We start from the raw sequence: 13,702 nt of genomic DNA, 5'->3' as shown, positions 1-13,702 counted from the left end.
AGTTTTTCCTTGTGCCGTGCCATGTGGCAAGAGCCAGGGCTCATCCTGCCAGGGAAGAGCTGCGTGGGCGCGGGCTCTGGAGATTCCTGCTTTGGTGGGGATTAGATTAAACCCCCAGTTTGTGTTCCTCAGCGTGGAATTATTCCTGCAGTGCCCCGTGGGGCGGCTGCCTCGGGCTGTGGGAGCTCATGTGCAGGGAAGAGCTGGGAATTTGGCACTGGGCGGAGCTGGGCACCAGCTTTGGAATGCTGGGCACTGCGGTGTTGCAGGCTCTGTGCAGTGCCAGCTGAGCCTCTTCTCCAGCCCGGGCTTGTTTGCCATCCATGCTGACTCAACCCGTGGATGTGGGCTCAGCCCGGCGCTGGAACACATGGCCACGAGGTCGTGGCATGGAATTGTGCTCTGCCAGCCTGAAGTGTGAGCTGGGAGTGAAGCTCCATGTGCTGAGCTGGTTTGTGACAGACAGCTCGGAGATGTTGAGTCATCTCCCCAGGCCAGGCTGGGATCACTGGGGCAGCACTGGGAAGGAGGGCTGGGATTATCTGCTCCAGCTCCTGAGTGCAGTCAGATGTCCACACTGTTAGAGGTGGATTAAATATCCTTAATCGGTTTAATATGAACTTTGTTATCCCCACAGATTCATGTTATTCCTCTTCCACGGCAGCCTGTTCTCTTCAGGAGCCTGTTTGGGATGGGCTGTGCTGGCAGAGGGGGCAGGGGCTCCCAGGCCTTGGTTCCCAGGTGTTCCAGGTGAGCAGGGTGTGCCACGCTTCCTTGTCCATGCAGTGGAGGGAGGACACATGCCCTGATCCTGTCAGCACCACGATGCAGGTGGGTTTTCTTCCTTGGAGAGCTGGGGGCTGCCACTGAGAGCAGTTTATTTGAGCAGAGCCAGGGCAGCATTCCTGCCGGGGGTTGCTCTCCAAGGAAGGTCACTCCGGGTGTGTTGTACCTCTGCTGTTTGAAGGTCCCCAGGCAGGGGCTCCTGGCAGGGTCACACCAGTTCCTGGTGCTGGCAGCAGCTCCTTCTGCTCCTCCTGCTGCTCTGGGCCCTGCAGAAGGGACAAACAATGCAGGAATCGCTCGCCAGTCCCAGCCAGGGCTCGCTGAGAAAGTTGTTGTGGTCTCAGGTTTCAGGCTGCTGTCAGTGCCGGGAGGTTTGGGGATGGGGAATGGCACTTGGCTCCATCTGCCCTCCGCTAATCCCCAGACAAACGCGGCTCTTCCATCTGTGCAGCCGGAGCCGCCGAGCCCATCACACCAGCCACTTAATCTAAATGGCTTTGGCCAAAGATAAGGTCATTAATTACACTGGGATTAGAAAACAGCCCCGGCGTGGCTTGGCTCGCCATCAATTAAAGTCCTCGGCACCCTGGTCTGGCTGAGCGTGGAGCCGAGAGCCTGAGCCTGAGATCTGTGTCCTTGCTGATCGTCACCATCCCGGTGGCACTGCCTGTCCCCGGGCAGTCCCCTGGCATTCTGACACGGTGCTGCTGTGCTCCTGCCCCAGGCCGCTGGCAGGGCTGATCCAGGGGTCCCCCTGGCTCCGTGGCGGCCCAAATCCTCGTGTCCAGCAGCGAGAGGCGCACGGGCAGCACCTCCTGCTCTGCATCCCGCTGTGTGCCGCCTCCAGCAGCCCCTGCCGGGGCTCCAGCCCTGCTCGCTGCCCACACGGGTGCCCACTGTCCCCTGAGCTCTGAGCTCAGATGGTCTGTGACCTGTGACGATCGAGGTGGTGTACATCCCTTTTGCTTCCCTTTTCTCACCCGGTTTTGGCTCTGAAATGCTCCAAGGAGAAAATTCTCACCCACGCAGTGCTGCCCTTTGCCAGGGTGGCACGTGCCAGCTGCTCTGCCCTGGAAAGTGCCACGCTGGGGACAGTCAGGGCTGGGACGTGGCACGAATTTGGCCTCATCCCTCCCCTCGCAAGCAAGGGGCACCACAGGGGGGGATGTAACGGGCTCTGTGCCAGGACCTGACCAGCACTGGGACACCGGGACACAGCTGCCACCTCTCCCAGCCCCGGTGACCAGCTGGTGTCTGTGCCCGCGCTCACTGGTGGCTTTAAAGGATCCGGCTGTCCCTCGACTGCTGGCGGAGAGTCCCCGGTGGTGACGCTGTCCCGCCTCTTCCCAGCCCAGTTCCCACACCGCAGGGACACTCCTCGCACGGGCCAGGGACCGTCTGGGGGCCGGTGTCACTTGGGGACATCAGCCCCTGCAGACACGCGGCAGCTGCAGCCACCGCAGAGCCCTGCCCCGGCCCCGTCCTCAGCTCCCAGGTGGGATCCTCGCGCTGTGGAGCACGGGGGGGATCTAACAGCACCCTCGGGGTCCCTTTGGGCTCAGCAGGGCTGGCGGGCACCGCTGCCAGCACAGGGCCAGTGCGCCAAAGGAACTCACGGGGAAACTGAGGCACGGCTGGGGCGGGGAGCGGCTGGGGAGCCTGTGGCCACTCCGATGCCTTGGCAGCATTTCAGGTGGCTGTGGCAAAGCCGAATGTCGCAAGAGCCTAAAAATAAAAGGAGCTGTTGGCCGGGCTTGTGCAAGAGCGTGTCCCCGTCCCGCCCCGCGCGGGAGTTGGGCGCGTTTGGCGGCAAACCCGGCCGGGCACGGCAGGATCCTGGCACCAGGCCCGGGAAATGCCACCGTCCACAGGCCTGGGGGCTGTCCCCCCTCCTCTCTGTCCCCTCTGGGCAGCCCTGGGGCTGGGGAGGGGGTCCTCGGAGGTTTGGGGACGTGGGGGCTGCAGGCGTGTGGGACGGATGTCCCCACGGTGGCACCCTGAGGGATTCCAGCACACACAGGGGGCAGCGGGGAAACTGAGGCAGAGCCTGCCAGAGCTGCCTGGCAGGAGGCTCTGGGTCTGTGGTGTCACCCGTGGGGTGTCCACTGTCACCCCCAGGAGCAGGCAGGGCAGAGGGGGGGTCACGGTGCCCGTAGCTGCCGTGTGCCAGGCGGGAAAGGCGGCGGGAAGGAGCGGGCTGGCAGGTCACCAAACCCCAGGGGACCCGGCCACCCTCAGGACACTCCTGGGGGTCCCCCGGGGGGTGACACAGCCCCAGCCAGGGGGGTCCTGCCCTGCGGGGGTCTCCCCCAGCTCGGGCGGCTGCGGCTGCGAGGCCGGCTGGGTGCCCCCAGGGCTGGCTTGGCACGGGTGGGGCCAGCGGGGCTGCGTTGTCGCGGTGTCACAGGGCCATCTGCCGGCCAAGGCACCGGCCCTGGCAGCCAGCCCCGGCCTCCAGCAGCATCCCCGGTCCTCCCAGTCTGCAGCTGCACTGGGCAAGGAGGGGCTGGGCTGGGCTGTTGTCCCTCCCGGTCACTGTGTGAGGTGGCATTTGTCCCGCAGGGTGTCACGGAGAGGGGGACACGGTCCCTGGGGTGGGATGGGACACAGCAGAGACGGCCCCGCTCCGGCCACGAACAGATTAAATGTCATTTTATTTCACACCCCAAAAAATGTAGAAAAGAAGAGGTGAGTGTGGATTTAATTGCTCATATTAAAAATCTACCGGGTGAGACTGAGCCATTTCCTCCAGAGTCAGTGCAGATCCACAGCGATACTTCTTCCTTCTCCTCCTCCTCCTCATCCTCTCCCTCCTCCTCCGCTTGGGGACCAGGATGGGGACAGGGGCACCACTTGCCCCCTCCCCAAGGTGCCCCCGTGCCATGGGCATCCTGCTGCCAGCCCCACCAGCACCTCCCTTGCCCGGGTCTCTCCTGCCCGGCCCTGACCCCCTGCCACAGTGTCCCCACGGTGTCCCCACGGTGTCACCCACACCTCGTGTCCAGGAGCGGGTGCTGATTTGGGGGTGGGAAGGGAGGGGGGCAGGAGCACGTGGCAGGGGAGGGCAGCCCGGGCCCGTTTTGATTCGTTTTTAGCATTTCTGGGTGTTCCTCGTTGTCCCTTTTCCCTCTGTACAAAATGAGCTGTATGGTCATGGGCGTCGGTGACACGGTGACTTGCGGCTCCGGCGGCCGCCCCGCCCTCACTGCAGCAGGGCCCGGATCTGTTTGGACGTGGTGTCGTCGTTGAGGTGCCGAGTGGTGTACCTGGACGGGTTGGGGACACACGTCACAGCCTCCCCAGCCGCTCTGCTGCCACCCCACAGCTGTGTCCCCAAGCCCCCGTCTCACCTCAGAGCGTTCAGGAGCCCCTCGGTGCTGGTTGAGGGTTGGTCTTTCAAGACTTTAATGCAGCCTTTCATCTGATGGGGGCACAGAGAGGGGCTGTGAGACCCCTGGGATCCCCCTTCCTCCTCATCCTCAAGCTGGGGAGAGGCACCCCAGGGATCACAGCGACTGTGGCACGGCTGGGACCCCGCAGCTGTGACCCCAAGACCACTCACGTCGATCTTGGAGGTCTTGGCGAAGGCCCCCACGGGGTGGACGTGGTCGTAGAGGATGATGACACCGACCATCACCCTCATGCAGAAGAGCAGGGTCTCGGTGTTGGTGAAGCGGCTCCGGTACTCCCTGGGCCAGGAGAGAAGCTGCCTGAGCCTGGGAGGGGTGGCAGAGGGACCCCAGGACCGAGATGTCCCCCCAAACCCCAAAGTGGGGCACTCACGGGGTCTCCAGCATCACCCTGCACACGCAGGCCATGGTGCTCAGGCAGTCGGTCGTGTCCTCAATCGGGAGGGTCTTGTTCTGAAACACCCAACAGGGTCCCAGCTGCTGTTTCCCCCATGTGTGGTGTCTGGAGGGGCTTTCTGCCCACCCCGGGGGTCCCCCCAGCCCCCCTCACCTCTGAAACGAACTTGGTGGTGGCATTGCTGAGGGTTTTCAGCATGGGGGTGGCCTCGGCGTAGAACAGGGACATCCTGTTGGCCATCTCGTTGTTCACCTCGCTCTCTGCATCCAGCTGGGGGGGTGTGATGGGGCTCACTGGGGTGGCTGGGCCCCCCCAAAGCCATTCCCAGCCCTTTGAACCCCTGGGGGAGGCCACCCCTGGCCGGGGGAGCAGCAGAGTCCTCTCACCTGCAGGTTGTTGATGCGGTTCCGGCTGATGGTCCGTCTGTAGTAGCTGAAGTCGTTCTGGATGGCAGGGTTGGTCATCTGAGGGGGGGACACCAGGGTTAGGGGTCTCAGGGGACTCTGCTGGCTCGCAGGGTCCCGCTGTGGGGACCCCCCCTCGCTGTCACCCCGCACAGGGAGGCACCTTGAGCTCGTCGAAGCTGAGGGTGAAGTGCAGGATCTCGGCGAACTGCTTGGCCAGGGCTTGCTCCCGCTCCAGGTGCTGGGTCGGGGCGTAGGGGGGGCTGGTGAGGGCCTCCAGCAGGCTCCGCAGGGCGTTCTCTGGGGACAGAGCACTCCCTGTCCCCCTCTGAATGAACCTCCACACCCCCCGAGGGGAAACTGAGGCACAGCGCAGCATCCCGAGCCGAGCACACCCTCCACGGGCAGCCCTCCCGCCGCCTCGGGGGGGGATGCGGGATGCACGGGGGGGATGCAGGGGAGCTCAGAGCACTCCCTGTCCCCCTCTGCACCTCCACACCCCCCCCCCCCCCCGAGGGGAAACTGAGGCACAGCGCAGCATCCCGAGCCGAGCACACCCTCCACGGCAGCCCTCCCGCCGCCTCGTGGGGGATGCGGGATGCACGGGGGGGATGCAGGGGAGCTCAGGCACTCACCCAGCCGCAGGGAGAACTCGTAGAAGCGTTTCAGCTTGGCGACCAAGGGGCACACGGCGCTCCAGGCGCGCTCCTGCAGCCGCAGGTCGCCGGGGTTTTGGATGGCCTGCGAGGGGAGAGCGCCGGCGCTTTGCCCCAAGGCACGGAGGGCGTGCGGGCAGCGGGCAGCGGGGCTGCACCCACCTCTCGGATCTCCTGCCCGGCTCCCGTGTAGGACTGCAGCTCGGCCAGGATGGTCTGCGCCTCCTCCAGCACGGCGTTCACCTGGTTCCACACCGCCGTCTCGGCCTCCGTGGGCTGCGCATCTGCAGGGCAGCGCCCCGGGGAGAGAAACCCGGAGGGCTCTGAGCGGGGCCCGGGGCGGAGAGAGCCAGAGCGGGGTGCCAGCACCCCACGCCACGGCTCCCCCGCCGGCCCGCAGCCCTTCCTGGCCGGATCGTGCCCCTGCTTCTCCTCGCCCGAGCTCGAGTCGAGCCGTGGGGCGAGCGGGGGGCGGCTGGGGGCGAGTCCTGGCTGCCCTGTGCCCCGCGATCCTGCTCAGCACGGGGGGCCCCCGAGCAGCCCTCGGCCCCCAGAGGCTGCGAAGTGCCCCGGGGGAGAGGTGCGGAGCGACAGCCGCCGGCCACGGGTCTGGCCCCCCCCTTCCCCGGGGACACCCCCGGATGGCAAAGGTGGGGGAGGACGTCTGGGATGGGCGCGATGCGATGGGGCGACGGGGGACGGAGAACTCAAAATGGCGTGGGTGTGGAATAACTCAGGAGAAGTACGAAACAAAAAAACGGAAAATAAAAATCCCATCTCACTTTCAAAGTCAAGGAAAAAATTAGGGCCTTGGTCAAGTTGGTTATAAGTCAACACTTTTAGAAGGTTCCCCATGTGAAACCTGCAAGAGAAGAAACAAGAGGAAAAAAGCATGATGGTGAGGTGGAGCCCGGGGAAGAGGCGCTGGGCTGCGGGCAGCGGCGGCGGCCGGAGCCCCGTCCTCCCCCCGCTGCTCCCCGGGGGCTCCGGGGGTGACCCCGCGGCTGCTCCCGGCCCCGGGTGCAGCCTCTTCCCCCCCGATGGTGATGAGCGCTGGCGGATGGGGTGATGGAGAGGGAGGAGCGAAGGGAGGAGAAGCCGCCGGGAAGTCCCTGAAGTCCCCGGAGTCTCGGCCGCAGGCAAACCCCTACTCTAGTGCAGAGCCAGCCCCGAAATCAGGGGTCCTGGGGAACCCCCAGAACTGTGCCAGGGGGCTGTGGAGGGGGCTGGAGGCAGTTGAAGGTTGTGCTGCCTCAAAGGAGCCAGGAGGAGCAGGAAGGTTCCTCGCCGTGGGAGTGGGGGGCTGTGTGACCCCCAGCCGCGGGTGTTTTGGGGGGTGCCCGAGTCAGAGGTGGTGTGGGGAGCAGTGCACGGCCTGTCCCCGCTGCGGATGGAGCTGCGGCCGGGGCTGGGGCGAGCAGATGCCGCTGCACTCTGTTCACCCTCCTCACTCCTGCTCTGAGCTGCGCCCTGGGAGGAATTGCAGGAGGGGGAGCCAGGGGAGCCCTGGGGCTGTGCCCGGCCCGGCATCACCGTGGCCACCGCGTCCTGAACCCCCCCGTGTCCAGCCTGGGGGCCGAGAGCTGTCCTTCCCTGGCCGTCAGCCCAGATCCACGGGAAGCTGAGGCAGGTCCCTGCTCCCCATCCCTCGGCGCAGGCTGCAGCCACCGCGCTGACCTTCCCAGCAGTGCAGGTGGCACGGATCACTGGATCACTCCCTCCTCCTTTCCCAGCCTGCGGGCTGTCCCTGTCCTGGCAGTGTCACGGGACATGCCGCACGGCCACCAGCGCCAGCAGCTACCAGCAGTGGGTGTGTGCCTGAGGTGGTCCCGGGCCAGGTCCTGCTGCATCCTGCATCCCACCACTCAGCCAGGACATCTGCCTCGCTCCTGGAGGGATGGGGCATCTCCTGGGGTCCCGGCCCCCTGCCCCATTTTGGAGACTTTTTCAGGGCCCCAAAGGGACACGGGGCTGCTCGGGGACACTGTGCCTGTCCCCGTCCTCTGGACAGCGGCTGCGGTGGCAGCCCTGGCGCCCTCCCCAAGCCCACCCTGCTCATGGGACTTACTTTCAAAATCCAGGAAAAAATGAGGACAGTTTTCTAAATCTTTGCCCAATACCTTTATCAGGTTGCCCATGGCCAGCAGACCTGAGCGAGAGAAACAGAACAGAGTGGAGCAGCACCGGTGCCACCAGCCAGACACCCCAGCACCCCTGAGCCCCCAAGGGCCACCACCACAGCATCCCCGAGTCCCCAAGGGCCACCACCACGGCATCCCTGAGCCCCCAAGGGCCACCACCATGGCATCCCTGAGCCCCCGAGGGCCACCACCACGGCACCCCCGAGCCCCCAGGGGCCACCACCACGGCACCTCCCCGTGCCCACCCCGATCCCTCCTGGCTGGGCACACGCTGTGAGCATTCCCTGGAATGTGACAGCTCTCCCAGCGTTTCTGCCAGCTCCCGAGGGAAGGGAAGAGGGGTGAGGGTCTGGGAGCCTTGTACTCCTGGGGCACCCCTGGCCAGGCTGCCACCCCTGAGACACCCCAGTTCCCCAGCCCTGGCATCCCCAAGGATGGGGGGCAGCCCCAGGTGACCCCCATGGTGTCATGCCACTCCCCTGGGTTATGGGGCTGGGCATCCCCCACGGACAGGGGAAGACCCCAAGCAGGTTTGTGCCCCACAGACCCGCTTTGGGGGTCTGGTGCCAGCGCCAGAGCATGCCACCCACCCCACGGCCGTGCCCTCGGGTCCTTACCTCAACGCCTGGTGTGGCAGCGGTGGCTACGGCAGGAGCAGGGGCTGTGCCACCCGCCTGGGTCACTTCATGGGCCGGCGGGGACCTGTGGGCAGCAGGGCAAGAGGGTCAGGGCACCCCACTGGGCACCTCCCTGCCCTGGGGACCCACGGGTGGGTGAGCAGGAGGGGAAGCACGGTGGGACGCTGGATCTCCCCTCCGTCTCACGCTGCCACCAGCCTTCACCTCGTTTACCTTGGCTATTTTTTACTGCCACCGGGAGCTCACCAGGCATCGGGCTGAGCATCCCCGTCCCTCTTCACCCCTTGTGGGACCTGCCAGCAGCTCGGGGACAACCCCAGAGTGGAGCCATCTGTCCCCATCCCTCCTCGGAGAGGCCAAGATCCCCAGGGATGACTTTGGCAGCTCCAGTGGTTGGGTTTGCTCTTTCCTGAGTGCTGTGTGAAGATCCCTTTATGCCGCCGATCAGCCACAACCCAAATCCTGCAGGCAACGGGATGCTCGCCCAGTTCCCTGCATCCCACCTTTCCTACGGGGATGTGGCGGGGTCGGGATTGGCCCCACGGTGTCAGCAGGCACCGGGACTCAGCGGGTTGGTAATTAAGCGCTTGGGTTTAATTAATGAGGCTGGGGAAGGGGAGAGGGAGAGCTGGAGCAGCAGGGGAGGGATGGGGTGGCTGTGTCCCCCCAGCCTAGCGCTTCCCACTCAGCCCCAGCACAGACCCTTGGCATCAACAGGGATGGCTCTGCCTTCCTCCTCCTCTCCTCCTCCTCCTCCCAGGCCCGCTGAGCGGTGGCTTTGCACTGGGGCTGCACGAGCCTGAGTGCAGCTGGTTTTTGGGGTAACTGGGGTACCCCGAACACACCCAGAGCTGCTCTGGTGCAGTGACCCCGAGGTTCATCCTGCTGAGCACTGGGGTGTTTTGGAAGGGTGCTGGGGGGTGTCCCTGGGGTGCTGGGGGTGTCCCTGGGGGTCCCTGGGGTGCCAGGGCAGTCGGTAGGGTGGGGGATCAGCACCTGCTCTGCTCTGGCACTGGCACACGGGCTGGGACTGGGCTGTGGGCATGCTCGTGCCCGTGCCACCGTTGTCCTTGACGGGCGGCTTGGGGCTGGGATTCGACACTGCCGGACTCTGCCTGTGCCCAGGGAAGGGGCACGGATGGGTCCCCAGTGTGAGGACACCCCAGGGCGACTCCAGAGCCGTGCTGCAGGGGTTTGCTGCCAGGGGCTGGTTTAGGGCTGCAGCCCCTTGGGCTGGGGTAAGGGGGGCTCCTGTTTTATGCCTTTTCTTTGGCCCCAGGTGCTTAAACCCCCCCGGTGACGCTTGGCCCGGGGGGCCACGGCACATCTCTCCTGGGGGGGCAGTGGGGGAGGGCGAGGGGCTCCCCCCGTGCAGGCTGCCCGCTGCTGAACTGGGAGAACTGTGCGCCCCAAATCCGCTGGGAGAGTCACCCCCAAACCCACAGCGCTCACAGAGGAACGTGCTGCCACAGGAGGGCTGGCAACAGCAGGCTCCCTGTCCCCGGCCACACCCGAGGTGGCCCCGGCTCCTGTCCCTCCCTGAGGTGGCCTCGTTGCGCCCCAGAACCTGCCCCTCTTCCCGCAGCGCCGCCTCCCCACGAGCATCCTGCCCCATGGGGACCCACGCCGGGTGTCACCTCCATGGGGACACCCCAGCCGATGGGGCGAACCCCCTCTCCTGCTCCAGGCAGGACCAAATCCTGCGTGCAGGAGCATCCCTCCCCCGAGCCGGCAGCGCCCGGTCTGGCCACGCCGGAGGGGCAGCGATGTCCCCGGGCTCCGGCCACCGCGTGTCACCGTTTTGGGGCTGTGTCCCTTTGCTGCCGGCGCAGCATCGCCCTGGGCACCGCAGCCTGGTGCAGCGCCGCAGCCCCGGCCGGGGGCTGCCTGCCCCTTCCCCTTGACCTGGCCCGGCTCCCCGCAGCCCCTCGCCCCCTGGGTGCCCGCCGGGTGCCCACCGGGTGCCCCCCGCGGCCGCCGAGCCCCCCGGCCGCTGCCCCCCGCCCATGGCCGCGCCGGCACCGCCGCAGCCGCCGCAGGGTCGGGCGAGCGGCGCCTGAAGGATTTTCCATGGGGGGGGGGCACAGCTTATCCCGGGAATCGGAGTGCCGGGGCCAGATCCCACCCCACGATCAGCCGGGGCACCCCAAACCCCGAGCAGGACGGAGTTGGGGCTCTCGGCGCGGTGACCCCCCCCCCCCCCCCCGGCTTCGGGGAGCTCCTTGGCCGGAGGGATGTGCGAGCCCCCCGTGGGGCTGAGCCCCCCTCGAGTGGGGCCGGGGGGCTGCAGGGGGCTCCCCGTGCCCGGCTGCGGCTGCGGCTGAGCGGCGGATTTACCGCAGGGCTGCCGGGAGCCGAGCCGCAGCACCCCGCCGGCGCGGGCGGGCACCCACCCGCGCTCCCGCACCCACCCGCGGCCACCGCGGGGCCGCAGCGGCGCCACGAGGGGCTGAACCCACCCCAGCATCGCCCACCCAGCCCACCCAGCCCACCCAGAGCCCACCGGCCCCGCTGCCGGCCAGCCCCGCGCTGGGGGCGCAGAGCGGGCAGAGAGGGGCGGCTGCCGGGGGATGCCGGCGGGGTCCCTGCGGGACACCCCTCGCCCTGCTGCCGGGCCCGGTGGCGGCCGCGTCCCTGTCCCCGTGGCCGTGGCGGCCCGCGCTCACCGTGGCGGTGGGAGCCCGCGGCGCGGGCAGGCGGCGAACGGGAGTGCGCGGGTGCTGCCGCCGAGCGCGGGGAGCGGGGACGAGCCGCCCGCCGTGTGCGTGAGCCGCCCTGCGCCAGCCGCCGAATGCACCACAAAGACCACCATAGCCCCCCGGCCCCCCCACGCCACTGGTGACGGTGACGTCTCAAGTGTGAGGGAGACGGGGATGCTTAACCCGCTGCGTGCCGGCCGGCAAAGCTCTGCGGCCTGGCGGGGAGAGGGGCCGGGCTGGCGCTGCCTGGGTTTGGGGGACACGGGGACATCGGGAGGGTCGCCCCACCCCGTCAGAGCCAGCCCCAGCTCCCAGCAGGGGGATGGAAAACACAGATATTCCTTGGCTCCTGCCCCAGCCTGTGGGTGGCACCGCTTCCCCCGGTCCCCTCTCCGGGCAGGGGGACAAGCACCGACCCCACCCGGGGCCACCGCAGCGAGGACAAACCAGACCCCCGAGCCCGGACCCCTGTTTGGGGCAGGCAGCACCCTCGGTGCCTCATCAGCTCCCCCAGGACGGGGCACACAGGGGTTGGGGTGGCAGGAACCAGCGCAGAGCTGTTCCCGCAGGGGTGATGGAGGAGGAAAGGAACCCAAAATTTGGCTCTTTCTGCTTTTCTACCCCGACTCCCCTCTTTCCTCAGGCCAGCGCTGGGCACGACAGTGGGGACATCAAGAGGCACCCCCAGTGTTAGGGTCGCCCCAGGTCCAGCTTGCCCAGCGGCACCCAGAGCTGTCCCTCAGGGACATGGGTGACAACATCTCACTCCTTTCCAGGGGGTTTTTGTGCTGGGGGGGTCACACAGGGGCTGGCTGAGCCACCAGTGCCCCGAGCAGCGGCAGTGCCACCGCTGGGTGACCTGGCAGCGCAGAGGGACGGGAGCTGTGGGGATTCTGGGATGGGATAAGCAGTCGTGACTCTCGGAACTGCTCCCCAAGCCCCCCCGCAGTTTGTGGGGGGCTGACCCGGCTGCAGCAGAGGCGGCTGCGGGGTGTCCCCCCTCGGGCCCAGCCCCCCGGGCCGTGCTGCTGCCGCCCGTAGCCGCTGGGGGAAGCTGCAGCCCTTCGCATTCCTCGGAGCCGCTGGATTCGGAGCTTTTCCGGAGTCGGCAGCGCCCTGGCAGCTCTGCGCCCCGGGGGTGGGTGCTGGGGGGTGCCGCTGCACGAGTGGGGAGGGAAAAGCTGTCCCCCCACCCCAGACACCGTGTTGTCCCCTCTGCAAACCCAGAGCCAATGTCCCATTCGAACCCGGGCTCATGCAGGCTGTGGGGTGCCCCAGTTTGGGTGCTGGGCGCTCCGGTGGGTGCTGTGCCAGCCTGGCCAGCCCTCCACGACCCCCAGGCACCATCCCGGCACCACGACTCGGGGTGTCAGGGCCCCAAAAAGGACATCCCAGGACCCCGCAGTCACCCCGATCCTCACCCCAAGGGCATCCCTGTCACCTGGGGCTCCCCTGCCTCTTCCAGCTCCTTCGGCTCCCCCTTCCCGAGCTGAGCCGGGCCGCTCTCAGCCCTGGCAGCCTGCGCTGCTGCAATTAAGCCCTCATTAATTTTTCAGTCCCCCGGAGCACCCCGGGCACGGGCGGTTTGCAGAGCTGCTAATTGGTGTCTTCTCTACTCCACATCCAAGAACCGCCAGCGGGGCCGGGGGGGCTCATCCCCCACCCCAGCTCTCGGGGACGCTCACGGAGAGGCTTTGGGGTCACACCGAGCCACGTCCCGTGCCCAGCAGAGGCTCTGGAGGCGACCCAAAATCCGTGGGGCAGAACCACCTCATTCCAGGGGGGGTCCAGCCCTGGCCAGGGACATGGCACAAGGACGCCACGTCCAGCCCTGGGGGGGGGTCCCAGCCCTCCTGCCCCCAGGGTGGGGGAGGATGAAACCCTTCAGCCCCACTGCTGCAAATATCGGTGGCTTTTGCAACCCAGCCCTGTCTGAGCTCCAGCTGGGGCAGTTTCTGCTGCTTCCTGCAGCCCCCCATGCAGAAAAGGTGGGTGCAGCTGAGGGCAGGAGCCTTGGAGGAGGGCTGGGCACCCCACGGCACCCCACAGCTCCCTGGGGATGGGATGGGATGGGATGGGATGGGATTGGATGGGGTGGGATGGGGTGGGATGGGGTGGGGTGGGATGGGATGGGATGGGATAGGATGGGGTGGGATGGGATGGGATGGGATGGGATGGGATGGGATGGGGAGCAGCCCTGGCTGGCCAAAGACCTCCTCGAGGCCCCGTGGCCAGCAGATGCAGAGGAGCAGCTTGGGACGGGCCCAGCGGCACCGGGATGGCAGCAGGATGCCAAGGTCACCGGGAAAAGCGCTCGGCGATCTCCATGGAAACATTCCACGTTTGGCTCCGGAGATCAAAGTGGTTTTCTTGTCCCTCTCTCCTCTGTGCTTCAGCCGTGCCTGTGCCAAGCGATGAGCCACTGGCGTGTCCCAGTGTCCCCAGTGCAGCCGCTGAGGGGCCAGCACCCCCGGCATCCCGCTGCCGACATCCCCCCGCACCCCTGTCCCGGCATCCCGGCCCCATCTCCCCTCCCAGCATCCCGGTACCCCCCAGCATCCCCCCTCGACC

At 67.1% G+C, this 13,702-nt stretch overlaps 1 protein-coding gene across 3 annotated transcripts; it reads right to left on the bottom strand.

The window, feature by feature from the left end:
- Positions 1-3,421: 3,421 nt before the first annotated feature.
- On the bottom strand, positions 3,422-11,288 carry LOC119711083 (CYFIP-related Rac1 interactor A-like). 3 transcript variants are annotated; one of them, XM_038160828.1, is made up of 13 exons: positions 11,099-11,288; positions 8,412-8,496; positions 7,722-7,802; positions 6,436-6,515; positions 5,816-5,937; positions 5,633-5,738; positions 5,161-5,297; positions 4,980-5,057; positions 4,747-4,863; positions 4,570-4,649; positions 4,349-4,475; positions 4,137-4,207; positions 3,422-4,052 (listed from the first exon to the last, which is right to left on the bottom strand). In XM_038160828.1, exons 4-13 carry the CDS (start codon positions 6,506-6,508, stop codon positions 3,989-3,991), a joined length of 975 nt encoding a protein of 324 aa, XP_038016756.1. In that variant the 5' UTR covers positions 6,509-6,515; positions 7,722-7,802; positions 8,412-8,496; positions 11,099-11,288; the 3' UTR covers positions 3,422-3,988. The 3 variants fall into 3 exon arrangements, with proteins under 3 accessions (XP_038016756.1, XP_038016757.1, XP_038016758.1); XM_038160829.1 differs by lacking the exon at positions 6,436-6,515 and having other exon boundaries at positions 11,099-11,286; XM_038160830.1 differs by lacking the exons at positions 7,722-7,802; positions 8,412-8,496; positions 11,099-11,288 and having other exon boundaries at positions 6,436-6,562.
- Between the last annotated feature and the right edge of the window lie 2,414 nt (positions 11,289-13,702).

Source organism: Motacilla alba, chromosome 23, assembly GCF_015832195.1.
Source record: "Motacilla alba alba isolate MOTALB_02 chromosome 23, Motacilla_alba_V1.0_pri, whole genome shotgun sequence".
NCBI lineage: Eukaryota > Metazoa > Chordata > Aves > Passeriformes > Motacillidae > Motacilla > Motacilla alba.
Note: the sequence above shows the minus strand (reverse complement) of the source record. Positions and strands in the feature narration are given on the sequence as shown.

Excerpts from the sequence above, each read along its gene's own strand:
- LOC119711083 (XM_038160830.1), bottom strand. The coding sequence starts at position 6,547 with ATGCTTTTTTCCTCTTGTTTCTTCTCTTGCAGGTTTCACATGGGGAAC. Across the intron at positions 5,058-5,160 it reads TCAGCTTCGACGAGCTCAAG|ATGACCAACCCTGCCATCCA; the intron begins GTGCCTCCCTGT and ends TCCCCCCCTCAG. Across the intron at positions 4,476-4,569 it reads AGGGTGATGCTGGAGACCCC|GGAGTACCGGAGCCGCTTCA; the intron begins GTGAGTGCCCCA and ends CTCCTGGCCCAG.